The sequence below is a fragment of the Rousettus aegyptiacus genome, unplaced genomic scaffold (assembly GCF_014176215.1).
Source record: "Rousettus aegyptiacus isolate mRouAeg1 unplaced genomic scaffold, mRouAeg1.p scaffold_m13_p_6, whole genome shotgun sequence".
Classification (NCBI taxonomy): Eukaryota; Metazoa; Chordata; class Mammalia; order Chiroptera; family Pteropodidae; genus Rousettus; species Rousettus aegyptiacus.
Window position 1 is genome coordinate 13,524,064 of NW_023416309.1, and position 27,750 is coordinate 13,551,813.

Below are 27,750 nucleotides of genomic sequence, written 5' to 3' on the forward strand. Positions count from 1 at the left end.
TAGGAGAGATACGGGACAGGGCCTGGCCCAAGAGCGAGGTGCAAACGGGGATCGCGCCCAGTCTCCGAGACTCAGGGCCGGGACGAAGCGTTGGGCAGCCCGGGCCTCTCCAGGGCTGCGGCACCGCCTCCCCCATCAGCTGATCTGAACTTCCGGCCGCGCCGGCCACCACCACTTCCGTCCTCGCGTGCTCGGGGACCAGACCGAGTATGGGCTGATGCAGGGGACCTGTGTATTTTATTGCTGCGTTTCCTGCTTTTTTGCTCAAAGTCACCCTCAGACACCATAAAAGGAAGCCAACCCCCGAAGGTATATGAAACGACTACAGATCTCAGCAATAACTCGGCGTCCATGTCCCCAAGGAATAAACATTCGCCAGGCATGCCGGGAATCGTAGGCTGTCAAGCAACACCACAGGAACCATTGGGTAGTTATTGTCCTAACTCCGGTAGGCCCCGGAGCCGCTTCACCTGCTGGGAGTTGTAGTCCAAAAGCCTACATTCCAGAAGACTTCATAGCGTCTAATTGGGAAAGCACCAGAAAAAGGCGTTTGATTTCAGGAGATGGTTGTACTGTCTGTTACTGGGGCCTGTGAGTCAAGGGGTCCTTAGCCTTTTTATGTGCCACGGACCCTTTAGCAGCCTGGTGAAGTCCCCGTATCCCCTTCTTGGATTGTTTATAAATGCACAAAATGAAATACAAGAGAGATAAAGGAAACCAATCATGTTAAAATACAATTATAAAAATATTAAAACAAATTTGTAACATAGTAACACTTCTTTATTTGCACATTAAATACGATCCAGTAGCAAGTGTAATAACTACCATAATTTTGAAGCTAGTGATGAGTACAAATGATATTGAGATATCTGTAACAAATTGCAATATATGAAAGCATTGTGATTTCATATAGGTATTGCTAATGATACTGTGGTTTGTTTCCCAGTCTTAACTGAAATGCTACATCAGTTGTGGTTTAAGATAAAACCTTTTCCATCCATGTCCACGGATCCCTTACTGGGCATTTATAGACCTTAAGTTAAAAACTCCTAAGTCCAATCCAAAGTGCCTAAGCACCAAATTCTTCCTATAGCTAAAAACCTCAGCATGCAGAACCGTGCAATTGCCTAGTGTTCTACCCATGGGTATGAGGACTGTAGGAAAAAGAAGCTGCGGGGGATCAGGGAGGCAAGATCCCTTCTTTATCTTAATAATTATGCCACTAGAGCTTAAAAAAACCCACTGATCCCTTAATCTGTTTAATGCTACAAAGAAAAGGTTACTCAGTTATGACTGAAATGGCAGAGTATACATAAAATGCTATTCAATTGTTTCTAATACTAGGTCACAAAAGTAAATGCCGTTAGCAGCTTAATGAGACATGGACAGGTGACACATAGAATTGCCAATTAAGTTTCACCATTTGGGAGAGTCCAGTGGCCAAGTCCTTGAAGAATGGAGACAAATGATAATCAGCTATACTTGATTATTGCCATGTGAGAGTAAGAAACTAGGACTGACAGATCTTTTTTTTTTTTTTTAAGAAAAGCTTAAAATGCGAAATTTTTGTTACATTTTCTATATTTTTTAATGTGGTTGGCTAATTTAAAAACAAATTTTTAACAGTGTAGACCAAATAAAATACATCTGCAATACCTCTGAATCACTAGTTTGTAAAGGTCTGATTACTCTGGGAGCAACTTGCAGGGGCTATGCACAAAGTAGGTAGTCACTAAATACTTACAGATGATGGTGGTGGGGGCTGGTGGGGCGGGGCACCTCTGCTTATAGGCAGGCTTCAATATCCATAGCACATCCAAAGGCAAGGGTACTAAATGATGTAAAGGACTTCAAATGCAGGATAAGTTGAAGCTTTTTGTCCTTCTCAGGGAGCAAAGAATTTCCGGAGTCTGGAGGAAGTTACAGGGTTCAAGTATGGAGGGAGTACCTAATCCACAACGAAAGGCCAAGTTCTCTTCAGAGGATTTTATTTCAAAATAAAGCATAACTGCCACCCAGACAATAACACCAAAGAATGAAAAAAGTGTTTTGCCTTTTACCCTTCAAATAGAGCACAGCAGTGCAAACTTCTCTAAAACACTTCTGCATAGTTCTCAGAATCTATAGTCACTGAAAATGTTTCTCCATTTTCAGCTGACATGAGGTTTGTTAGGAAACCTTTGTAACAACGTATTCAATTTCTTGGGGGGTAAATTCCCAGACTCTCCCTGGATTGATCTCATCTTTCGGGCTGCCTGAAAATACAGAACAAAAACAAAAATGACAACTCTAAAGTTTGTCTTGATCTAGGCCAATAGTTCTCACTATGCCCCGAAGCGCACTAAGATATTAATCAGCCTAGAGAGATTTCTGTCATCTTCTCAGTCCACTTTCAACAAAAGCGATGTGGGATCTGTAAATGATTGTAGGTCCTGAGACCACCATGCCAGCTAGCAACTAAGCCTAGGCTAGAAACCAAACAATCTGTCTTTTAGTTTTATATCAGAAAATAATGTCTATTTCAGCAGCAATTTAAATTGTATACAGTGGTTTCCCATTCATTTCTTCATTTGACAAAAAATTCTGTAAGGTGGGCATTAACAATTAACCTCGTTTTACATCTGGTAAAGCTAAGGCTCAAGATCACGAAGCCTTCAAATCATAACCTTTCTCACTTTGGCTTGAGTGAAATAGCTCCCAAAACTTTCCTGGCCGTTTTAGAATGAGAGGGACTTCCTTATCACTTAGCAAGAGGCGGGGAAAATCTTTACTTTTATCGCCCGCACCCCACTCTCCTCCCAAAGGGCACCCCAGGAGCCTTCTGTCACCTCAGCCTTCGAGGCACAATCGAAGAAGTCCTGGATTTCTTTTCTGCATGTTTCGTCGCGGAATTCATTCTGCTTCCAACAAGCCATCATCACCGACATCTCCGTAATACAGGTCGCCTCTGGAGAAGAAGAATGTGCGGACCCTCAGTCACCAGGAGACCCTTACCTTCCAGCCCTTCCAACGAGCCGCCCCCCTGCTTCCCTCCAGCTTCCACTCTGGGGCCTCCTCGGATCCGACTGCTCACCACCCCTCTCCCGGCGCCTTTCTCCAACACGGTTAGCGAGGATGAGCGGCTTGTTGGGTTTCAGTATAGGTTTCCGCGGGTTTCCAAGTCGTGCTAGGCGGCCCCGCAGGCTGGGAGTAGCCATTGCGCGCCGGGATCCCGGCAGGCTCTGCGGCGCCGTGCGTGACCCTGCGTGACCCCTACAAGCTAGACGAGGCTGGGTGCCGGGCCGGCGGAAAGCTTGGTCTGTTTTCTTGCAACTCGGTTGCTGGAGTCGGACGCCGACCTATCTAGACCACTGTGCAGGTTAGGAGAATCTTTGGGGCTTGTACGCCGATTCTCCTTTGTGGGCTCCCTCGGGCCCTGAAGTCTCGGGGCATTACTTGACCAGGAACACCCAGGAAAGGGGCCTGATAAAGGACACCCATTTTTTGTGCTAGCCTGCTGGACTAGAGGGTGATTGGCACAAGCAAGGCCAGAGAGAATGGGAGCGAATCGAAATTATGAGACTTTAAGATGTTAGTTTGGGAAAGATTTTTGTTGTTTTAATATGCCTTCAATAACTTGGTTTTGACTACCTTTAGAACCACCCCAAAGCTGCGAAGAAAAATAGGCCCATTTATCTAAATAGCTGCTACTATTGTTTCCTCCTTTGTTACAGGGTGAACTTTAAGCACTTTCTCATTCACTTAATCCTCGTTTTAACTTAATCCTCTTGCCAATCCTGCGAAGGTACTTGGTAGTATCATTCCTATTTATAGACTTGGCCCTTCAGTTGTGATGCCTGGCTTCATCAGACTTGGTTCTAAATGATTTAACTGTTTACAAAACTCAGACAAAAGCGGTACCACGGATTTGCAAGGTATTACAAATAATCCCCCAAGAAATGTTTCTGGTAATGGAAGCATAACTTGAACAATCTTATAGTTCACAAAGTGACTATTTGGGAGGATTAATATTTATTTGTGGAAATTTAGTGTACTAAAATCATTTACCTCTGTTTTTTTCTTCTGTTGAGTCTCAGTTCACATCAGAGGCCTTCCTTAACTTTTCATACCCCACCACAGCCTATTTTCTTCATAGCATCTATCACAGTACAAATTATCGTGTTCATTTATCGTTTATAGCCTTAATTACCACCAACACCCATTTAAAATGTAAGTACCATGAGAGAAGGGGCCTTATCTATTTTGTTAATTGCTGAATCCCCAGTGCCTAGAGTTGTATGAAATGCTTGTTAAATGAACAAATGTTTGCAATATTTTTACAAGTATCCAACTTTATCATGTTCACCCAGAAATATAACCAAACAGAAGAAACTGTTTAAAAATAAGGCATTTATTATACAAAATGAAACCTAATAGAAAATAGCAACGCTTGAAGTAATAAAGGCATCAACCCCATGCTCCACCCTCTCTCCAGCAGCACCCCCCCCCAAAAAAAAACCTGATTTCCTATCAAAACCTTCTACCACCAACACCCGCAAGCCTGCTGCTGTACTTAGAGCAGGCTGGGTCCCAAACCAGAGAAAATTCACATTACTTGCTTTTTCCAGAGGGAAACTGAACCCTTTAGTTGATAGGTGCCACATGACTACTCCAAGTTCTGCTTTCCCTTATGGAAATGTAGCACCTGGTTTACCTTGCTCTTTATGAATACTTTTATGGCCTTCAGGATAAAGAGAAAAGTAGAAAGTACTGACCACAAAGCAGGCATGAGCCTCCTGCCACACATAAACTGGCCCATTTTGTATGTAAAAGTGCTAAAGGAATGTCATTGTGACTTATAGAAGGATGATTCTACACTTTATGTAACCATCACTTACCCTTTTTACTGCACATAATGAAATTTAAGTCCTAAGCTTAGTTTGCACTTGGGTACTAATATTTTGCATTATAAATCAGCATTTTCATTTATATAGAAGCTAAAAAATCAGTCCTGAATTTGACTTATTTTGTGGGTCGCTTCTGTAACAGATTTTAACCCAAGTTAATTTTTGAAGTCTATCTTTACCTCTTCTACTTTTCTACAAAAACTGACGTAGGTTAAGCAAACTTTCCATGCTGTTATGAAGGGGATTTTTTATTAAAGAACACCCTGCCAGTGAAATTCAGCTTCAATTATAGTGTTCCTTGGCCACATCCACAAAAGTCATATTAAGTGTGGAATCCTAGTTGTTGAAGCATCTACATATATATTTTTTCTATCTGGTGATAGATGTGTGTGTGTGTGTGTGTGTGTGTGTGTGTGTGTGTGTACACATACATATACTAATTTGCCACCAGATATATTAAGCTATGGAACTTCTCTGTGATAATTCATTAATACAACATTACAACCAGTGTAGCTCTAAGGGCCAAGGTATTCTTCCCTATTCCACTGCCCCAGAAAAATTTAATAGTCTCCCTGCCTATTAAGCTATATGTTCAAACCACTGCAATAGGAGGGTTTGGCTACATCCCCAAATCTGACTAACAGCTTTTTATTTAGCTACACACTTGTGGTGGCTTAAATCTCTTGCCTTACTTCTCATCCTCTTGAGCTTAGGGCCTTGGGTGGGCTTCATCAAAATGTAGTCTCCATAAGCACATAAAGGTGTAAAAAAGGGTATCAGTAATAGAATGAAGTTGGAATATTCATCCCACTTAAAGTGAAAAGTGCCACAGAATATGAAATAATTACTAGAGCTATATTGCTGAGCTGTTTTTTGCACCATAATTTTTATGACTGGGGGGCAGGGGGAGTGGCGTGGGGGCGGAAATAGACTTCTGTAGCATATAAAAATAGTAAGAGGGAAGAGTTCACTAGACAGAAAAGAACAAAGACCTATAAAATATTTTCACTTTGATTCACACTGGCTTATTTTAACATTTCAAAATCATTTTATGTTTTTTGCCTTACTCTCCGTCTCTAACCTAAAAGAAAGCAGGGCAATTCATTAAATTGACATGGCATATATTAACTCCTGAATCCTTCTGTTCATGAAGTGAGAATTCCGGCTATGTCCTAGATAAGAAGCAAACCAGCAGTAAGAAAAGTTGTCAAATTTATAGTCAGTTTAATGCAAGGGAGAATGAATGTGAGAATAGTGGCAAAGCTGCTGCATCTTCATCAGAAATTGTGGAAAATTAAGAAAGAAAAAGTCATTTAAAATAAAAAGTCTGACATGAAAGGCAAGGTAAATGATAGCAAAAATACAACTCCAAGGAACCAGAATACAACCCACTAGGAATTTTGTTTCACCACCAATGGAACAGTTTATAAAGCAGGAGATGGGGAAAAGAAGTGACGGAAGATACTGACTGAAGGGTTTGAGGATAGCACAGGAGAAGTTTTAAGACCCTAAAATTGGCCCATCTTACCTCATTTGTAGACAAGTACTAAGGTATTTTTCCAATCATAATTGAGAGGATGAAATGGCTAGAGAAATTAGTAATTGAAAAATTCTGTTGGATCAGCACCTTGAATCAGGATTTTTTTTACTGCACCAAAAACTGGATGGCTTCATCTCCTGAGAGAGGCCCTATTACCATAGGCTGAGACACTAGCTATACATCATTAGGATAAAATATCAGTGGACATAACTGGAATTCCTTGAATGCATGATAAGACAATGTTCATTAAGGGTTTGCACAGTGGATGCCCCCCATGTCCCATGGTAGAAATAAGGACTCCCATCTCTTTAGCTCTACCAAGTTAAAGGCTCTTGCAAAGGTAATTAGAGATTTTGGTTCCTTTTCATGAAGATCTCATATAGGTAATCCCAGAATTTCCTCTGCTGTGTCTCATTGTTGTGGATCATGGCAGTGAGAGCTTCTCCCTGGTCCAGACCTTGCCAATAATCTTGCAGCCACATCTCCTTCCAGCTGAAATATCAAAATGGGGGTTGGGTTATAGAACTTCAGCACAGCTGAGTCCTGATTTTCTCTGAATAGGGCCAAAGAACTCTTAAGCAGATCCAGTGGTCTCTGGCTAGTACAGGCCTCTGCTTCAAAGAAAAGGAACTATAAAGTAAATCCAGTTCTAGTCCATGTGACAGGCAGTAAGCTACAAATATATCACACAGCCCAACCAATGAGTTAAACTTCCTGACTTGCCTGCTCCTTGTTCCTAAATGTGGAGAGAGTTCAGAGGCAGGCAAGGCAGGGGCCAGATTAGGGAAGCAGCTGTTTCCCTAGGGAGAGCAAGGGAGCATATTTAGATGGTTACTTCTTAAATTGCACCTTTTTTTCAATAATCAAAATGAAGGTGCAGCGGCATCCAGTGTCTAGATTAAGACATAACCTACATTTTTAAAAACGGTTACATTGTTTTACACTTTTCCTCTAGTAAATCACTATGTGCAGCATAAACAAGTACAAATTAACGGGATGAAGGACTCCATTCCCAAACTGTGCCAGCAGCACATATAAATAGCCCTCTGCTGCCATCCACTGTCCAAGTCCATCTCTGCAGGTCATTCTAGCAGCCTTTCTCGAGGTTAATAATCTTTTATTTCCTCTCTCCTCTAACAGGTGTGGTTTGCTTCAAGTGGCTTCAACAATTTCCCACTCCACCTCCCAAGCTGACCATGTTCCTCAGTGCTACCACATTGTGCCATCTATTGCAGTAGCCTCTTCATTTTCCTTCTAAGCTACACTGTCCACCATTGTTAATTTTATCTTTTGAAAGCATTCCCTCTATTCTCTCTAGGGTGAACATAAAATTTACCTTCCAAATCAAGGTACTTTTAAGAGTGAAAGGTGGTACTATTAATAATGCCAGGTTAACAGGTGTAAAACCTGAGTACTGCAGACAAACCTCCCTCAGAACACTCATCTTTTTAAAAAACAAAAACGAAAAACATAAAACAACTCATCTTTGTATTCCTCACCCCCATCTCCACCATATTAAAGGTGCTCAATAAATAGCTAAGTTGATTTTCAAGACAGTCCCACTCTTGAGCCTGGTATTCAGGCTGTATATAGCCTGGGCCCACTTTATCTGCCCAATGTTGTCTCTCCCTCATCACTTCTCTGAACAGGCCCTCTGCTCTGGTTGATTTTTTGAATTATTATTGCAAATTGTCCACATAACTGATTTTAATGTTGTTGCCTTCAATTTTATTTTACATCTTTACTGAGCTTTTCCAGTTTGTCTTATCTCTCCAACTAGACTCTTAACACCTTAAAGGCAGAGTAAACCTATATCAAAATTTCCTTTATACAACATCCCTTCAGCATCTAGTGCTAATTCATTGCCCGAAGTAAGCAAGTAAGTAAATATTTGATTTAATGGCTGCAGGGGAACCCAGCTAACCTTACCTGTCATTCTCAGGTATCTCTTCCACACTGCCAAAGCCAGGTTTTGGCACTGGGCAGTCCATGTGTGAGGGCTGGGCAATGTGAGGCTCAGGGACAGGAATGTCCCCAGGAGATGCTCCGTGGGCTTTATTAGCAGCCAGCCGAGCCAGTTCATGATCACAGACAAAACACTCAAAACCATTGAGGTAGTTAGGCAGTAAAGGATCATTCACTCCCCACTCCCGATGCTTCAGACTATCTAGAAGGAACTGGTTGGTGATGCCCCCAGGTTGCTTGTATGCCAGGTATTTCATATATTCCTCATCATTCTTGTCCAGAAAGTCAATAAACTCTGCCAGCTTCTGAGGTGACTCAAAGTCATCAATAAGGATGATGGAATGATTGTTGGGCATCCAGTCCCTCACAGAGGGAGAGCCGCGGTACACAGGCACAGCACCGAGATGCATGGGGCGCCACAGTTTTTCTGTCATGTAGTCGTTGCAGATGGCATTTTCGAGGGCCAAATGGAACTTATAGCGGGACAAGAAGGTGAAGAGCTCTGGATCTTCGGTGGTGGCTGTGGCTGTGTCCTGTAACCGCAGAGTGGGCAGCTCCCGGTTTTGCAGGCATTTTCCGTAGGAGTCCACCTGAGCAGAGCACAAGAGTCGTCAAGAGGATAGAGCAAGTCGGCCTAGACACCAGGGGTCCGGGCCTTAGCTCGGCGCGCGCCCTGCCCTCCCAGCCCCACCACTCCCGCACCCACCGGGATGTAGCGCATGAGTTCTCGCACATAGCGGTCCCGGTCCGCCGGCACGTCGCAGTGGGACTGCAGATAGAGCAGCGGCGCATACCCGCGGCGGCGCCACTCCGTGCGCTCCTGGAGCGGAAGCGCCGAGTGGCGTAGGTAGGCAGTCCCGGGCAGCCACTGCAGCGGCAGCGGGTAGTCCGAGTGACGGCTGAAGGTGGCGGTAAGATTGAAGAGGCGGATGCCTGGACCGTGGCTCAGCAAGAAGTTGTTGAGGGGCGACTCCTCGTGCAGAAGCGCCCAACTCTGGTGCGCCAGACGCGGCAGGGGCGCCTCAGACGCACGAAAGTCGGTGCCATAGAAAAGCAGCGCGCGCGTGCGCGAGTCCCCCAGCACCCGTCGGTCCTGGGACGCCACGCATGCGCTGCGCGCGCACTCGATGCGTTCCGAGTCCCCGGGGAAGTGGGGAAACAGCCCAGGGCTCCACCACAACAGCACCGGCAAGTCCACCGCTTCCTCCTTCTTTGGCAGTTGAGTCCGCGGACTGCGCGCCACCCCCACTGTGCCCAGAGCTGAGGGTGGCCGGAAAACTGCACCATCCCACGGCTCCGCCCACTCTGCTTCCTCACTGGTCTCTCCCTCTGCCACGGGCCCAGAGCCGCTACCTGCACAGACACTAAGCACTCCCAGGGCGGTAAGCACAGCACCGGTAAGGCCAACCGCCATGTCCACTAGCAGCCAGCCCCCTTCACACAGGACCAAACCCCGCCCTGGGGTGAGATGCAGCGGAACGAGGCCTTACGCCACAGGGACATATGACGCATGCGCAGCTCGGCTCAACTGGCCTCTTCCAAGTTTACTCCCCGAAGGAAGGACTAGAGGGGAAGTGATACGTCACGGGTAAAAATGAGTCTACTGGTTACATCTTAATTTATTTTATTTCTTTACAAATTAAAGATGCATTGAAAAATAAACCAATGAAGAGAAATGAGAGGTCCAGAGCAGGGGAGTCCCAGGCTGGGAGCAGGCAAGCCTGGCCACCATCAACCCTAGCCCTTGTCCTGCTCCAGCCAGTTCGGGTTGGAAGGTAATTGTCAGCCACTCGGTCAATACCAACGCCCGAGTGGTGGTGTCCCGGCAGGATAGAATAGACCGCGAGCTGCCTCTGCCTCTCTCCGCAACAATCCCCAGTTTGGAGAAGTAGTGTTTCCAGTGGGAGCTCAGAGTGGGATGTGGGCTGGCTCTGTGAGGTATTGAAAGTTGATGACCAGGCTCCCTACAGAACCATTCAGTGTTGAGGCATCTCCAGCTGGAAGGGTACCTATCCCAGATCTTAATATACTTTGCAACTCATTTCCAAGGCTCATTCATCTCTGACAATGTGCCTCTATCCACGAAGTGATCACCAGTCATTGCAGAAGAGAGAAAGCAATGGAAGCAGAAAGAGAAAGCTAATCAACCACCCTCTTTAACTCTGACTTGGCTGCTGACTTCCAAGCCCAAGAAGGACTGACCACTTTTCTCTCCATCTCCTATGGTCTATATCCCAGCTCTTGTGCACCTGTATGTTTTATCCCTAATATAGGAAGTTGTCGATGACACTGAGCTGAATTAGCCCCTCCCCCCATAGTAACCCTGGGATCCCCATTCATTCCTGCCTGCCCCTCTCTTCTTGGAGGTTGGTCCAAAGGGACACATAATATTGCCAGGGTCTGGGTGCCCCCAAATCCCCTAATACCGAATCATATACAGTGAACTGAGAAACTACATTCATTACGACAGGATTAGCAGGAAAAGGAGGATAAAGTGAGGGATAGGGGCACCTTCCATCAGCAGGACATGACAGTGGTAGGATACTTGAGCCCAGAAAGAAGGTGTCTCCTTTACCTCTCCCTCCCCCGAAAGAGACTGAGGTCAGCTTACATGACTTATAAGATATGGAACTGTCCTGGTTTTTCTGCCACACTGGAGTACTTTCTGGAAGCTGGCCTAGGACCCTATGCCATTTACCCACTCATTCTAGCTCAGTAGCTGCCGAATCTCCTTGTGCATATGACAGAGAAAGTCCACATAGGATGCTCCCCCACTCAGGCTCTTGTCTTCCACCAGGAAGTGCTTGAACAGCATCTCCAGTTTGTCTTCCTGTTTCACCACGATAAGCTATGGCCAGAACACAAGGTCATGAGGCAGGGCCAATGGGACTTAATCACACCCAGAAATCCCACTATCCAGTCACTTATTCACTTCCTGCCCCCCTTTCAGGTGAGGACTTTATAAGGTAAGAAATCCAAGGTTCATATCAGTGTTACCTTCATGTACCGTGATCTCCGTGCCCTTAAGCTATCAATGAGGCCTTGCACCTTCTTGGACAGCGGATTATCCAGAACTGGAAGAATACTCTGGAAAACAAAATTAATTTATCCTTATGGTAAGGTACTCCAATCCAGATAGGGTATTACATGAAACAAGGAAGTCTGGGAGGAAAAACAGCATCCTCCCTGCCCCCCACCAAGTGTTCCCTGCTATTTAAGGAGACTAGCACACTGACTATTGGTTCCTGCCATATCACAAAGTATGTTCCCACATACTTTGTGATATGGCAGGAACCAATAGTCAGTGTGCTAGTCTAGAGAGTACATATTCTCCTTGATGCCTTGCCCTCACCAAGCCACTGGTGATCTGACTGAAGGAGGAGACGCTGAAGAGGCTCTGGACAACACCCTGTTGGACACTTGCTCCCACCCAGAGGAAGAGATTGAGCCCATTCTCCAGTAAATATATATCCCCGTTGCTCAGACGCTCTTCAGATGCTCGAACTGCTAGTGGTTCAGTGGTACTCTCAATGGGAGACTTTGTCTAAACAAAAGGAGGGGGGGGGGGAATGTTACTAAGGACCATAAGACATGTTTGCCCATCCCACATACAAATTCAGAAAGCTAAGTCCCTCAGTAACTCTTCTGTGAAAATTACATCAGATAATGTGCATAAAAACAAATTCATTAGTGTCAGACACAGATGATATTAATCTTTCCATTCCTCCTTCTATGATGTCCCTTTCTCAGTGTAAAGTCTCATACTCCATCCCTCAGTCACACCAGTGGTAGGAGCCGAGGATAGAAGAAGACATTGGTTTCAGCCACATCCATGGAAGTAACCAGCTGCCGGATGTAGGCACGGTCATCTGTAGTGACTTCAGCTCCAGGCTGCAGGACATCACTCTTCAATACACAGTTCAGGTAAACTGGGAGTAGCTTCATGCATTCAGGAAGGATCAACTGAGGGGTGTTACCAAGAGAAAGTCAATGATCATGAGAAAACCCTTCCAAATGCAAAAATTCATCTCAACAACTCCACCAACATGCATGCTTGCCCCACCTGTCCTGCAGAGGAGGGGCTAGCACAGTTCTTTCTGTAACAAGCCAGGATCTGGGCACACTGAGTTATGAGAGTGTCACGAACCGTCTTCACAGGGCTGTTCAGGACCCCTCGGTATGCTGGATGGAAAAGGGAGAGAGTACAGTCACTGGTCAGCCACTCCGTCACATGTGCCTTCCAACCACACCCTGTCACCTTTCCCAGCCCTAATCCCACCTTGCCCAGCCTCTACCCTCACCAAACTTGGCCATGTAGTTGATGAGCGTGTCAGTCTCACAGTTTCGGTACAGATCAGCCAGTTGGGTGCAGCAGTTCAGGGCCAGGTTGTGGATGCGGAGCCGTCGCTGTCCTGCACAGCTCGTATAGAGCAGGGCACACTAGGGGGAGAAAGGGGGAACTCACACCCCTCCCTCACCAAAGCCCTCTGAAAAACTGCCCCTTTGCTATATTATTAAACTAGATAAAAGACATAAGCCATCCCTTCCCCAGCCTTTTCTAGTCCTCTCTACCCACCCCTCATCCTCTTCCCTACAGCCTATTTATATCCAGTGAAATGACACTTCCTCTCCAGCCCCTGCCTCCCGCCTGCCACCTGCAGGAGGGCTCCACTCTCTTCACTGAGCCGATCGTCATGCTTGAATTCCACCGTCACCGTCTTGTCCCCATCCAGCCCAGCCAGCTCCACATCTGTTGTGTTGCTCATGTAGAAAGCCCCAAAGAAATCTACAGCACGGATACCTGAGACCACATGGACAGGGTCAGAGCTAAAGGTATAACAAGTACCACTTGCCTCCCTCCCAAATTTAGCCCCCCACCTGCTTTTCTCCAACCAGGACTGACCGGTACTTGTCCGGACCCGCATCACTGCATCAAAGCCAACAACCTTCTGTACATCCCAACGCAGGTCACTCAGGAACCGTTCCTGGTCATTCTCCACCTGCAGCGCCCCCGGCCCAGAGTCACATCACTGACTACAAATTATCCTGCAGATAAGATCCCATTGCACCCCCGCCGCCCCCCCCCCACACACACACTCTATAAGCTGCTGAACTGTAATAATAACAGTGAAGATGATGATAATGACGATAATGGTAATGATAGATTTTAAGCACTTATTACCTGCTAGGTACCACATCAAATACTTTACATGTAATTCCTTAATCCTGATGACAAATACTTTAATAAGTATTAAAATCCCATTTTACAGATGAAGAAACAAAGAGACAATAAGTAATTTTCCCAGGATCATATAGCTAGTAAGTGGTAGGGTCAGAACATCAACCCAGGTTGATTCTAAGCCACATGCTCCTAACCACTACATTAATGGCTCTCTTCCTTATACTATGTGGTCTTCTTCTCTAACACTATTCCTATTAATACGTCAGCAGCTAAAGAACCACTTCACATGTAAGCAGACTTTCCCAGTCCTGCTTCCACCTGCCACCCAGTGTCCCATACTATACCTGAAAACAAGTATATTTGTAGACAGATCCACCAGTGAGCTGGGGTACAACTGAGAGTGTGGCCACATCCACATACTGGTTAGGGAAGAGGAAGAGGTCTACACAGCAACCTTGGGCCACACACTCTTTGGCCAGGCTCTGATAGGTACCTGTCTGAGGCTGGAATAGAGTCTGAGAAAGAAAAGAAGAAAATGTTCAAATATCTCAGCTCCACCCTACTTGAGAACTGTATATGTAATATAGGATATTCAAAGACATGTAAGACTTCAGATCTACCTCATAGGAGTTTCTAATAGTAGAACATTCTCTAAAAATAAAAATCTACCAAAGGCTTTGAGATGAGATGGGATAGGGAGGTAGGGAGTGGCAGAGAGGGCTGGCAATAACAGATGTGACATGTGAAAGGTAGAGTATCTAGTCCCAGTCCCCCTCAAGAAAATTAGGAGTACTGTATTGCATTGTGAAAAGTCACCACCTTCCTCTCTAATAGAAAGTCCTCCCTCCATCTCCTAATCTCATACCTTCTCCTTGTCTGTGTTAATCAATTTCCTGTCATCTCTGTTCTTCAGTTTCCCTGGGGCCTCTGCAATAGGCAGGGAGGTATGGAACAGAAACAGCTTCCCTGCACATTCGGCAGCCTAGGAAAGAGAGGACTGCTTGTTTATTCTTTCCTTTGTTCATCCATTATTCATTCATCTCCTCCCAACTCGTCATTTATTCAGTGTCAAATATGTCAGACAGGCTGACTCACCAGTGAGTCATCAATCACTGAAGAAACAGGAGCTGTATCCTAGGGGATAAGATGGTCAGAGGAAAGTGAGGCAGAGGAGGTTGCTGGGGACTCTAGCCTTACCTTCAGTGCCTCCATCCCAGCCTGGATAACTGGGGCAAATACTGTCTCTGTCTCTCTTGTGTCTGCAAACATTTCTGGAATCTGATCCAATAAGCTGAAGAGATAGGTGATGGAAGCAATCAAAACTGCTATCTAGATTCCAGAGTCTTCAATTCCATGAAGAGTCATCTGGCCCCCAGACTCTGAAAGCTCCTGAGGCATATAGCCCCTGTCCAACTGCTGAGCCCTCTGTTCAACACTCTGGCTTTGTGTGGTTGTGCCCACCCCACTTTACCCCCTAATCTGGCTCTTACCTGGTGATGACTGCCCGAGACTCATTAACATTGACCAAGAAGCCATCCAGCAGTGGCACAAACATGTCAGCCACATCAGAGACAACCATCATCTGTGGCTGGGCCAATGAGCTCTTCACATTGTAGAAGTGGAGCACCTTATTATAGGTGACAAAGCCAACACGGACTGCTGACTCTTCTGCTCCGCCCTCCCTGTAGAATATGACATTGTTACCCAAACCTGCCACCTTCTCCACCACCCAGCTCCATGACATCAGGTTCCACCTGCTGAGTCAACCCAGATACTACCACCACCCCCAGCATGCAAAAGAAGCAACTCAGCTCCCTCTCACCTAGGTAAAAAGTCTAACAGTGACTTGAGTTCCTCACAGAGGAGCCCAACAAGACCACTCCTGATGGCATTGTAGGAAACGTCAATCATGAAGATGAAGGCAGGAGGGCTGGGAAACTTATTGTTCTGCAAAGGAAGGAAATGTGGGGATGGGGAGGGTGCGGTGTTGGTAAGCAGGCTAGCTGACTAGAGAAAAACCAACATCAAACAGGATAACGAAGGGGTGAGGGAAATGATCACAGCAATTCTTAGCTGTCTCATTGTCCTCCACCCACCGCTCCTCCCCATGCTACCTTCCCTCACCTTGCAGTAATCTACAGTGGCCAAGAATTCATAAGAGCCCAGAGATAGCTCAGGACGGTCATAAGCATCCACACGTTTGCCGGTATGATCCAGATGTTGAAAATACTGGGGGGGAACTGTGGGGAGTATGGCAGAGTGTTACTCAAAGGTCCACTCTCAATCTTAGTTAAGTCTAGCCCTGGCTGAACTCACTCCACTGCCCCACATCCCCATATGTGCCCTACTTCCCAGTTCCTAATGGACCCTCATCTATCTAACTAGAAAAAAAATACTGAAGATGTAATCCAGATCTTCCCCCCAGTACCAGCCACTGTGAACATACCATCATTGATACAGCTGCAAAAGCAGCACTGGAAGCGCCTCCCTCCCTCAACGAACTGCATGTAAGGGCACATGTATGCTTTGCAGCGATTGCAGCGCAAAGGACCAGATTCCCCATGGTCGACAACATACGGTGAAGCCTAAGGAGCAGAGGGGAGGGGCTCAGACATAGAAGGAAGATACAGTGGGTTAAGATGTGGCAATAGATGAGGAGGAACAACCTGGAGGGAGAAGCTGTGGCTCAAGATATTTTGCCTGGGGAGGGAGTCCAGTGAAAGAGAATGAAGAAGACATATGATGAGGATACTGGTCACAGGAATGACCCTAAAAGTCTAAATTTCATAGTTCCCTTTCCTTACTCTCCGTCTCCAGAATTTCACTTCTTCTGGGAAGAAAATAGTCTGAAACTGGCCCTACCAAGGCAGAGCTGCCATGGACGTTAAGAGGAGAAAGCCAAAAATTACCTAGGATTCTCATTTCTAGTCCTATCTTCAATCCCCTTCACTCTTGCCCTAGGGATTTGACTCCTGCTTCCTTCCCCAAACAAATATCTATGACACTTGTCCTCCCCATCCTTGGGTTTCTGTGACACCTACTGATACCCCAGGCAGATGTCACACTACAGATGAGACCAAGTATCCAAGCATCCCCACTGAGACTCAGGAAGAGAAAGAGAGAAAAACAGAGCTAGACAGAGGAGCTGGATGTAAAGTGAGCCTTGAGGTTCCAGTTATAGAAAAATCCACCTAAAGTTTGATAAGCTAGGCATGAACATGCGGGTATCCCAGCAGCTGCCAAGCTCTCTTTTTATGCTGATTTCAGATTAGGGCCCAAGCCAGGAAAGAGGACTATAGGATCCTAATCTATCATATATATATATATGATTTATATATACTGTCCTAACATCCTTAACTTACCTGGAATGATAGGATAGCATATAAGAAAATATAGAATGATGTGCTTCTAATCATCAGGAAATGATCATACTATGAGAGGTTCGTGGATCCAGCCATCTCCTCAATATAGGTGTCTCCTCTCCTACTAGTTGGCCCTGCCTCTTCTTATATTGTTTCCCCTATGGACCCTGCTCCCAAATCCAGCAATTTCTTGGGCTTTTGTTCTCATCCCTACTACTTCCTTCAGGCATGGGCCCTGAGATAGAAGGCTGCTGAAGATACTGTCCCCTCCTACCCAACCAAGACTCCTTCCATTGTGGCTGTCAGAATCACATTTAGGAAGAAGTCTTATTCCCCCTCCCTCCCTTTCATTATATTCTAGTCCCTTCTCTGTCTTACCTCTTCTGGGGGCAGCCTTGCCAGTGGCTTGATGACAGCTGCCAGGGGCACCTGAGCCTGCTTAGCCATGTCAGATGTACAAGGAATATTATAGGATGTGCATCGGATGTATCGGGGACTTGCACTCCCTAAAAGAGGAGGTAGAAAACCTGAGTCAGAACACAGAATCCCTCCACACAACCAGCTCTCCATTGCTGATCCACCCCAACATCCCTACAAATGCTAGAGCTAACGGTGGCTTTCCCCCCCTAAAAACCAATGAGGGGCTGGTCTCCGATTAAAGAATGACAAAAGCCCAACCATAAGTTGATAATCTTAGTGTAAAAGCCCCCACAAGGAAGAGTTAATGCCCTTCTCACCTTGATCTTTCACCAGGAAGTTGGTGGTGACTAAGGGTGGCACCTGGCCCCGTACTCCAGTAACAAATGGCTCCGAACCCCGGTTGTTCCTGTCATCCTCAATAACCTGAATCTGTAGGGAAAAGTGAAATGAGTGAGATGACAGAAGAAAAGATAGTACCAGGTCTCAGAGAACCAGGAGAAAGAAAGGTTGAAGCTGCAGCACAGAAACTAATAATTTGCCAAGGAACAACTCATGCACCAGGCCTGTTCTCCTTCTGGAGATCATATAGAATGCTATAATGCCAATCTTCTGCTCTACAATCAGCAGCAAAATGCTAGGCAGGCAACACCAAGAATGGGCTGCTTTATGACTCCCAATCAATATCCACCCAACTCCAGGACAGTTCCAGGTCTAATCAGAAACCTTTAAACCTGATCAGATTCCACTTCCCTTCCCCAACAAGCCTACCCCATACCCTCTCCCCACAAGACACATTCTGCGTCAGAGCAGGAAAACAGACAACAATAACCATGTAAAAATGAATCTACCTGGAATGACTCTAAACTCAATGAAAGTAGACCAGACAAGGTGAGGAGAGGATTAAACTGCCAGAAATGATCAGGTAAAGTGAGGAAGCAGATGCTGCCTTATTTTCAGGTAAGCATCAGTGTATAAAAATGAGATAAGAGGTTAAGTATCTAATCCTTATAGCCCAATCCTCAGTCCCCCATATTTTGACAACCCAACAAAGGGAAAAAAATGATTTTGCAAAACTGGTAATCAAATCTTTGTGCAGGCTGATGACCTTTGGGCAGTTACTTCAAGATGAGTTTGGTAAAACCAGAAAAAATAGAGAATAAGACTCCATATCCCAAAGCAGAAGGAGTTAAAGAGCAGAAATATATCAGAGTCAAATAGACCCTCCAGATGAGAAGTGGCCCACACTATCCCAAACCAGTAGTCCCTTCCCCTGTAAGAAATGTCAGTACCCCAAATCTGTACATTCACAGCTACCTACCCAAATGTTTCTGCACAATAAGCCATAGACAAATCATACCAAAAGGGAGAGATCTATCACTCACCTTTGTCCTGTTCCATCAAATGTCACATGCAGGCTCCTGGAGGAGCCAACAGGACTAATGCCAAGGCTTAACACGCCACCTGACCCCACCCTTAGGGCCTGACCTTCTACTACCACCCCATACTTAAGGCATTGCTGACAGCTTGCTACTTCTTCATTACATGGTGACTTGAAGCATGCACATCCTTCTAGTTTAAAAAAGTGAGGTCTAGAAGGACTAAGGGAAAAAGATGGAGAAGGATGTACACGGTGGATGAGGTAAGGAAGTCACAGGCATGCATGGGGATGACACAGGGATGGCACTAACATGTGGATGACACACACACACACCCACCCTCTGCACTTACTGGACTAGGAATGGCATCAGGGTCTATTCTGTGCCTGGTTTTCTGCTGAGGAGGCAGCTCATTGAGTTGCTTTTAGTGTTTTAATAATAAAGGCAGCAGGGAAATACAAGGAGGGAGACAAAAGAACAAGAAGCAGATGTTACTACTCTCAACTCTGATGAGTTAGACATGAACAGCTGGAGCCCAGCTCATACTGCTGAAATCAGGCTCCTTCTAGATCAAAAATTCCAAATCTTTCTGGCCCAACATAGAGGCCTTTATGGCTCAGACTATGAAACAGAAAAATAAGGAGAGGGGCATAGAGAAAGCAAGCAGGGGTTATACAGGGAGGGGCTGAATGGGAGAATTCTTAAGGAAGAGGGCCATACCCTCTTAAGGGTCAAACTTCCCATCTAAGAACTATACTTATGCTGAAAGAAGCCTCCCCTCACATCCAACCAGACTCTCCTCATTGAAGGAGGGGAAAGGAAGGAGAGGCTGCTTAATCCTTTCAGGTCCCCCTTAGCCAACAAAGTCCTTCACCCTGGTAGCTACCCAAAGGAATAGGGAAGAGAACAGAATGAAATATGACAATGGCTAAGCGTGGTGAGATAACTGACAAAGCAAATGTTGCAGACGGCACTATATAGTGGCCCTCGGCTGGGAGTGTAGTCCCAGCTTCTATTCCAAGTATGAGAAGGAAGGCCTGAGGATTCTGATGGCTCTAAGGGTGAGATTCACCCTCTTCCTGGGAGAAATGGCTTCCCCAAACTGCCCTTTTAAGCTGTGGATCACTCTTCCCCATACACACAGTGGGAGCCTAGCAAACAAAAGTACTAAAGACTTCTTCCTAAAACACTATCCAAGTAGGGGCAGAAAGAAACCAGTGAGGCTTTCCTTTTCTTAACACCTCACACCAGAAAATTCCCACCAGCTCACCCATTAAGACAACTGCTGTCCTACTAGATCTAAGAGGATAAGACCCAGACCCAGCCCACTACTTCACAGAAGGGCTGAGGTTACCGTACTATGCTCAATAGTTGACAAAGCGCAGTATTCAACCCAGAGCTCTACTGACATTGCTGATCACTCTTGGCTACCCTTTCTTTCCCGCCCAGCTATGGAGTTAAGGTGCCCCAAAAGACTTTTGGAGCCTCGAGTTCCATTTCAAATTGTCAAAAATTACATTTAGATTCTATACCTATAAGGAGATAAATGAAAAGGGAAAATCAGAAAATGCTAAGCAAACATCTCATCTAGGCTGATTCACTTATTTGGCAGTCACTAACTCCTTTCCCAAGACCACGTAAGTATCCACTTACAGGGCTTGGGATGGCATCAGGATCCAGGCGCTTAGGAGGCAGTGGTTGAGGAGGCCCAGGCTGACTGCCAAAAGTGGGTGCTACTGGATAGGGACTTCCATAATTGGGCTGAGGGCCCCGGGCTGGTCCAAAGGAACCTGAGAGACAAGGACACAAGGTTGATGAACTCAAAATGCCCTCCCTATCTCTTCTTATAGCCTCAGGGAAATGACTAGACTCCTATAAATATAGGATTACAAGGCAGGGTAATGACTATTCAGAGAAAGACAACACTACCTGAACTATAGGAATAAAGAGTGTCTTACAAACCCTACATCCTAGTAATAATACTCCGAAGCTCTCCATCTAGTTCACCACTTAGCAAGCAATACTAAAAGCAAACAAACAAACAAAACATTTGAATAGCTGAAGTCTTTGGCTCCTAGATCGACCTTGGGGAAAACTCACCATTTTGTTGCAGCTGATAGCCTGGCTGCTGGGAAGAGTGCATAGGTGGTGGTGGTCCTGGGGGCCCAGTCATTTGGGTGCCAGGATGCAGGGCTTGAGGAGGAGGTGAGGATACATGGTTGGGCTGGTTCACTGGGGGTCCCCCAAAACCCTGTCCAAGCAGGAGTGGACCAGTCATCGAAGGCATCCGAGGACCCCCTGAAGCTGGGGGTGTGAAGCTGGAAGCCTGTAGTGGGGCAGATCGTTGGGGAGGCTGGGCCCCAGAATGACCCTGGGTCTGGCTAAGGGGAGCAGCCTGGCCCTGAGGGTAGGAGCCATACAGACCAGAGTTGGGGAAACTTCCTGAGGCCAGTGATGTTGGTGGGCCTGAGAAGTAGAAGAGGTAGAGTCAGAATCCCAATATTCTGCCTCCTTTTCAGCAAATCACTTCCCTTTCCACATAAGAGAGGCAGGAATGACTGTCCCATCTGCTATGGCTCAGAGGCACAAGAAATAAAAGGGACTGAGGTATACCCTCACAGCCTGATGCTTCTAAAAAAAAATGGAAACAGTAACATTCCTGTGGTCACGACTACTCACCATAGCCCAGCCCTGAAGGGGGAGGGGCTGGGGCCACAGCCCCACTGATCTGCATTCCAGCCAGCTGGGCAGTCACCTGTGCACTTGTAGGGGGAGGGCCATAGGGCTGAAGCACAGTTGGCTGGCTGACCACAGGGGCCAATGGGGCTGACCCAAATGGTTGAGACCCAGGGAGCCTGTGAAAAGAAGGAAGGCAGTAATGACTAGTGGGCTGGGACACCCTTCAAAGTTAACAAGAACTCTATATCATACAGGAAACTATATTGTTTTACAGTATCTTATTCTCATCCTGGGCTCTTTTATGGCTTCATACTTTCATGTATTTGTAGATAAATTACATTCCTGATGATCTACACTGTGATTATTCATGACAAGTCTTGTTTGTGGTTCACTCCACAAACCAAGCATCCCCAGATCAAATATTATTTACTCTGCTATTTAGATTGCCACCTCCTCTGCCTCAATCCTTTGGTGACAAACCACCTCAGTTTTATAATCAGAAGCCCTGAAGGAATTGAAAGGGAAGGTACACAGAAGCATTAAAAAATAGGCACCTAATAAATGTGGGATCAAATAAATGTGGTTTGACTGTTTCATTTTTAAACCAAAGTACTTATTAATTTATCCTGGGAAAGTATCAGATCTGTAAGATAAGAGGAGCAGGTCGGCTAAGTTTAGCATTCTATACTAATCAGAAAGATGATGCTAACGCTACCAGAAAAGGACTAGAGAAACAGGACATAAATCAGGTAGCTTTCTAGCTGAGTCTAACTAGCAAAGCCTCATTACTTGGTTACATTAGCTATTTTGGACAGTCCCATGGTATCAGATGTCACTTTAAAATATAAATACAAAATTCCAATACACTGCATACCAACTGGCAACTGAACTGGTGTTTTACAGTGATATTACGTCATTGCAGAAAGCTACGACACAGATCACTATACATAACAAGCTCTTTCTGGGATTTCAAGAATGAATCAAATTCTTCATAACAATAGTTTGTTACATTGAAATTCTGACATATCTTTCCTGTTTATTTTGTCTCTACGGAATAACTGGTACTTTATTATATTTGGTCAGCTTCTATTAGTCCCATAGTTTAACATTTTTCATTCATTCATTCAACTTGTATTTTCTGAGTGTTGGGCTAGTGAACCTTAGCTCCCTAAGCTCTTTGTTGGGCTTTGCAGTTTTTGTGTTCCACAGCACCAAACACACTGTTGGCCCAATGGCAGATGCTTATAAATCCTTGATAGAATAATTATATTCCACGGTCCTACTCTATTAATATGGGTAATATGCTCAACTATCTAATGATATTCTGTCACATGCCCTAGTAACAATAAACTACCATCTGTATATTTATCTGTATATAACTGTACAACTTATAAAACATATCTAATTGCTTTAAAGAAATCTTCACAGCAAAATAATGAGGAAGACAGAGTGGATAAAAACTAAGACATTAAGAGTGTAAGTGGCAGACCAACTTAAAACTAGAGCCCAGACCTGATTCTTAGTCCAATGTACTTTACTTTAAAATTGTGAAATAGTCTACGGCCATGCTACCCAGAACAAGCCCGAATCTATCTGATCTTGGGAGCTAAGCAGGGTCGAGCCTGGCTAGTACTTGGATGGGAGACCACCTAGGAAGACCAGGTGCTATAGGCATAAAAAATAAAAAATAAGGGATTGTAAGCTGACAAGGTCCTTGCAATCTGTGAGGTCAACCAAGGGTTGCCTCACCTAAAAAAATTAATTAAATTGTGAAATATAACATATATAAAAAATACATAAAATATATATGTACTGTCGAATAATTATAATACAAATATCCAGGTAACCAAAACCAAATTAAGAAATAGAATAAATCAGCACTCCAAAGCCCTGTGTGCCACTCCTTTATATAACCTTCTTCCTTCTCCCAGAGGTAACTACTTTCCTAACTTCCTAATAATCTCTCGTCTTTAAAACAATATGGTTCAGTTTTGTCAGTTTTTAAACTTCTGTAAACAATCTCATCATACATTCTCTTTGAGTTTTGCTTCTTTTGTCCAAACATATGTTTATGAAATTCATCTAGTCTGTTGCACATAGCATTCCCTTTCATCACTAAATATTATTCCACTAAATAAACATGCTATGATTTACTTAAGCATTTTAATGTAGATAAATATTTGGGTTTTTCTGATTTTTGGATTTTAAAAACAATGTTGCTATGAACACACATACATTTAACTTGTTCATATATACATGAGTTTTTCTAAGGCATATATCTATGAGTGAAATTACTGGATTCAATTGTAACATACAATTCCAAATTATTTTCTCAAAGTAGTTATACTAACTTGCATCTAACCACCAGTGAATAAGAGTTCCTGTTACTCCATATCCTCAGCAATATTTAGTATTGTCATACTTTTTAATTTTGCCAATTTGATACACAGGAGAATCTTGTGGTTTTTAGTTTGTTTTTTTCATTACTTATGAGGTTAACAGCTTTTTTTTAAATTTATTTTTCAGTTACAGGTACCATACAATAAATTAGTTTCAGGTGTACAGCATAATAATTAGATATTTATATAACTTATAAAGTGATCCCCAATAAGTCTAGCACTTACCTGACACCACACGTAGTTATTACAATATTATTGACTATATTCCCTATGCAATACTTTTTTATTCCCCATGATTTTTAAAAAATTTTTTTAGGCAAGGCAACCCTCACAGATTGCAAGGACCTTGTCGGCTCGTGATCCCTTCTTATTTTTTTATTTTTTACGCCTACAGCACCTGGTCTTCCTAGGTGGTCTCTCATCCAAATACTAACCAGGCCCGACCCTGCTTAGCTTCCAAGACCAGACAGGATCAGGCTTGTTCAGAGTGGCATGGCCACAGACTCCATGACCTTTTTATAAATGGCAGTTTGTACTTCTTAATCTCTTTCACCTTTTTCACCCATCCTTCCAATACCACTCCTATCTGGCTACCATCAATGAATAGCTTTTCAATATGTTTTTTGGCCAACAGTATCTTTTCTTTTGTAAAATACCTACTCTGGTTTTTGTCCATTATTTTTTCAACTGGAATGACTTTTTCTAATTAAGAAGGAGAAGTTCTTTACATAGTCCGAATACTATTTTATGTGTTTATGTCTATTTGATGTGTAAATATCATTTTTCATTCTGGAACTTGTCTTTCCAATGTACTTTTCATTCAATGTCTTCTTCTCTGATCATTCCCATCAGCATAAGAACATAAAAACATCTAAATAACCAACTATGGTGGAAACAACCTAAATGTCCATCATTGGATAAATGCATAAACAAAATGTGGTAACATATCCATACAATGAAATATTACTTGGCCATAAAAAGTAAAGAAATACTGGCATGCTACAATATAAACATTGAAAACATTATGCTAAGTGAAAGAAGTCAGTTACAAAATAACACATGGTATGTGATTCCACTAGTATGAAAGTCCTGAATAGGGAAATCTATAGAGACAGAAAATAGACTAGTGGTTGCTTAGGGCTGTGGGAGTAGGGGATTGAAGGAATAGCTACATAAGGGTAGCTACTTAACTAAAAGATATAGTGTTTCTTCTTGATGTGATAAAATGTTCTAAAATTGATGGTGGTAATGGTTGCATATACCTATGAATGCATTAAAAATCACTGAACTGTACATTTTAAATTCACATGTGAATTAAACTTCAATAAAGTTGTTTTTTTAAAAAAAATCCAATCAAATAGAATTGCCCTAAAACTTCACATTCCCATCAAGCTTTTGCTCTTTTTAGCCAAACGTTACAAGACACCCTTTGTCTCTACTTCTTTACTATTTCTCTATCTAAAGCTCTTTCTTTCTACTTTTCTCAACCAGGGCCTATGTAGTAAACTCTCAGTCTTCATCTGAAAATGTCTTCATTTGCTCTCTCTTCGCTAGGTACATAATTCTACACTGACACTTATATTCCCTAATGCTTTCAAGGTACTATACTACTATCTGCTCTCCTCTAATAGTCTCTACTTATTCTAATCAATATTGTTTTTCTTCTGAGAATCTCTTATGGACAGGGTTGAGGGAGTCTGGTTATTGCATATTTGCTTATGGAAGATATTCCAATGATATTGCCACCCAAAGATAAAATTTTTTTAAAAAGCTTTGAAATATAATTTTCGTATCATCAAATTCACTTCCTCTAAGTGTACAATTTTACAATTTTTAGTAATTTATAGTTGTGCAACCATCACCAGAAACCAACATTAGCACATTTTCATCTTTCCAAAGATGCCTTGCATCCATTTGCAGTCCTAAACCCTTCTTTTTCACTTATCCAGAGCCAGCCCAGGAGAAACAGGATTCTTTATTATCTACCTCTGCCAGTGTGCAGACTTTTTTTTCTAGTCTATTTGTTCACTAAAGGTGCAGCCTAGGTCCAGACTTCATTAACAAGGTCTCCATGCCAAACGTCAGCTCAGAAAAGCCCAAAGATTCATTCCTATCCCCAGTGCCTGCTTAAACTTAAGTCCCCAGATTCTCAAAATGATAACTCCTACCCTTCTCCACATGCAGTCACAGTGTCAGCTTACCACTCTCATTTTCGGTTCCCTTTTGGTCTCTAGCACTTGAAGATTCACTTTCTTTTAAGCTTGATTATGCACTTGGAAAATTTTTTTCTTTCTATTTCCTCTCTCCTTTCTAGATGTTTGTGGCTGAAACTCTTTGACCTATTCTAACTAAACAGCTGTCTTCACTGAAACTACATTTGTCAGTGATGCCGAACCTTGCCAAACCCAACAGTCATTAGTCGCAACAATTCTCAGTCCGCATCTTACCTGTCGGCAGGAAATAACAAAGCTGATTACTTACTCTTGCTTTCCTTAAATTCTTTCATCTAGTTTCAGGATGCCACACTCTCCTGGCTCATCTCCCACCTCACTACTGCTCTTTCTTATTGTGTTTTGATGGCTTTTCTTCTAATTTCCTTTTAAATGTTGCTAAGCTCCAACATTCAATCTTCAATTCTATTCTTTACTATCAATGCTCATTTTCTAAGTGATTTTAGTCCCATGGCTTTAAATAATTCTATATTGAAGACCCTCAAACTTATCTCCAGTCCTGACATCATTCCTCAGCTATGTAACTGCCCACTCGATATCTCTATTTGGTAGCTAGTATCTTTTTATTTTTATTTGTATATATTTCAAAATGTGCTCTGCCATTGTCACTGGAAGTCTTTCTACTGGCAGCATTCTTAAATCTGTAAGCTACAAAATAAAACTCTTCATTTTCACCCCGAAAATCTGCTTCTTCTCAAATATTTTTCATCTCAGTCAATAGCACCCAGTTTCTTAAGCCAACATATTAAGAGACATCCAGAATTCCTTTCTCTTAACTCATATGCAATCCTACCGACTCTACTTTCAAAATATATCCCAAATTATTTCTCACTCCTCTACCACTACCATCCTAAACCAAACCAAGATTATCTCCTACCCGAACTACTGCAACCACCTCCTAACCTCCACACTTCCTCACCCCAATCCATAAGCGATTCTATTCTTAAATCCAGCAAAGTGACTTCCTTTTTAAAATAAGATTTTTTTTTTAGTGCTTACAGCACCTGGTCTTCCTAGGTGATCTCTCACCCAAGTACTAACCAGGCCTGACCCTGCTAAGCTCCCAAGATCAGACGAGATTGGGCACGTTCGGGGTGGCATGGACATAGACAAAATAAGATATTTTTTAAAAATTAGAGAATTAGGGAAAGTATATGTGAAATTTTTTAAAGTAATATTTTTAGTAATCATGTTTGTGATAGCGTTAGTATTTTTGTACTGTGAGTACTATATAAGGGATAAAATAAATGACAAATTGTGGCATATTCCAATATTCTAATAGCATCATCCTCATGGCCTTAAAGAACCAAAATTGCTGGTGTGGAAAAAAAGAGATATAGATATAATACATAGGTCAAGTAAAGGCTCTGTAGCCTTGAATTTGAATTGGAAGTACAAATTTAAACTAATGGGATATTTTATATTTAATGTATGTAAATATGTATTTCTCAGCTATGTCCACTGAAAAGGCCTAGAAAGTGACCAATCAGGTAGCAATAAACAATCCTAATGTCCATATTAGTCAAAAAAAATATCATTTCTCATCAACAATAAAAAGGATTTCTTGGAAAAAAATAGCTAATTCCTAGTCTGGGGCATAAAATGTATAAGATAAGCTTGAATATATTATCATACCTAAAGATTACTAGGATAATGTCAAAAAGACTCAGGAGTCAACAAAGAAGCTCCCATTGTTCAAAGATGGGACAT

At 43.5% G+C, this 27,750-nt stretch overlaps 3 protein-coding genes and 3 pseudogenes across 13 annotated transcripts in view; 1 reads left to right on the forward strand and 5 right to left on the reverse strand.

Annotated features, from left to right (window-relative positions):
* Nucleotides 1–1,971: 1,971 nt before the first annotated feature.
* CHCHD1 (coiled-coil-helix-coiled-coil-helix domain containing 1) lies at nucleotides 1,972–3,234 on the reverse strand. Its single transcript, XM_016121366.2, has 3 exons — nucleotides 3,074–3,234; nucleotides 2,829–2,947; nucleotides 1,972–2,255 (listed from the first exon to the last, which is right to left on the reverse strand). The coding sequence occupies exons 1-3, from the start codon at nucleotides 3,195–3,197 to the stop codon at nucleotides 2,151–2,153; spliced, it is 348 nt and encodes a 115-aa protein (XP_015976852.1). The 5' UTR covers nucleotides 3,198–3,234; the 3' UTR covers nucleotides 1,972–2,150.
* Nucleotides 3,235–4,369: 1,135 nt separating this feature from the next.
* FUT11 (fucosyltransferase 11) lies at nucleotides 4,370–9,918 on the reverse strand. Its single transcript, XM_016121334.2, has 3 exons — nucleotides 9,098–9,918; nucleotides 8,356–8,981; nucleotides 4,370–6,918 (listed from the first exon to the last, which is right to left on the reverse strand). The coding sequence occupies exons 1-3, from the start codon at nucleotides 9,803–9,805 to the stop codon at nucleotides 6,771–6,773; spliced, it is 1,482 nt and encodes a 493-aa protein (XP_015976820.2). The 5' UTR covers nucleotides 9,806–9,918; the 3' UTR covers nucleotides 4,370–6,770.
* Nucleotides 9,919–9,998: 80 nt separating this feature from the next.
* The window catches only part of SEC24C (SEC24 homolog C, COPII coat complex component), a 50,252-nt gene continuing 32,500 nt past the window's right edge, over nucleotides 9,999–27,750 (reverse strand). For 6 of the 11 annotated variants that reach the window (XM_016121062.2, XM_016121020.2, XM_016121031.2 and 3 more), the window contains exons 4-23: nucleotides 21,411–21,586; nucleotides 20,832–21,197; nucleotides 20,385–20,521; nucleotides 19,084–19,152; nucleotides 17,673–17,784; nucleotides 17,314–17,441; nucleotides 16,020–16,158; nucleotides 15,698–15,813; nucleotides 15,396–15,520; nucleotides 15,064–15,255; nucleotides 14,771–14,864; nucleotides 14,439–14,555; nucleotides 13,918–14,088; nucleotides 13,047–13,391; nucleotides 12,693–12,831; nucleotides 12,455–12,573; nucleotides 12,175–12,354; nucleotides 11,744–11,935; nucleotides 11,389–11,478; nucleotides 9,999–11,239 (exon numbers count right to left, since the gene is read on the reverse strand). In XM_016121062.2, the coding sequence (XP_015976548.2) occupies nucleotides 11,099–11,239; nucleotides 11,389–11,478; nucleotides 11,744–11,935; nucleotides 12,175–12,354; nucleotides 12,455–12,573; nucleotides 12,693–12,831; nucleotides 13,047–13,391; nucleotides 13,918–14,088; nucleotides 14,439–14,555; nucleotides 14,771–14,864; nucleotides 15,064–15,255; nucleotides 15,396–15,520; nucleotides 15,698–15,813; nucleotides 16,020–16,158; nucleotides 17,314–17,441; nucleotides 17,673–17,784; nucleotides 19,084–19,152; nucleotides 20,385–20,521; nucleotides 20,832–21,197; nucleotides 21,411–21,586 (3,148 nt within the window). In that variant the 3' untranslated portion in view covers nucleotides 9,999–11,098. The remainder of the gene's footprint in view (nucleotides 11,240–11,388; nucleotides 11,479–11,743; nucleotides 11,936–12,174; nucleotides 12,355–12,454; nucleotides 12,574–12,692; nucleotides 12,832–13,046; nucleotides 13,392–13,917; nucleotides 14,089–14,438; nucleotides 14,556–14,770; nucleotides 14,865–15,063; nucleotides 15,256–15,395; nucleotides 15,521–15,697; nucleotides 15,814–16,019; nucleotides 16,159–17,313; nucleotides 17,442–17,672; nucleotides 17,785–19,083; nucleotides 19,153–20,384; nucleotides 20,522–20,831; nucleotides 21,198–21,410; nucleotides 21,587–27,750) is intronic. The other 5 variants (XM_016121094.2, XM_016121104.2, XM_016121071.2 and 2 more) reach the window with 3 other exon arrangements.
* Nucleotides 22,966–23,084, forward strand: LOC118604168 (annotated as a pseudogene).
* Nucleotides 24,195–24,313, reverse strand: LOC118604857 (annotated as a pseudogene).
* Nucleotides 27,033–27,151, reverse strand: LOC118604925 (annotated as a pseudogene).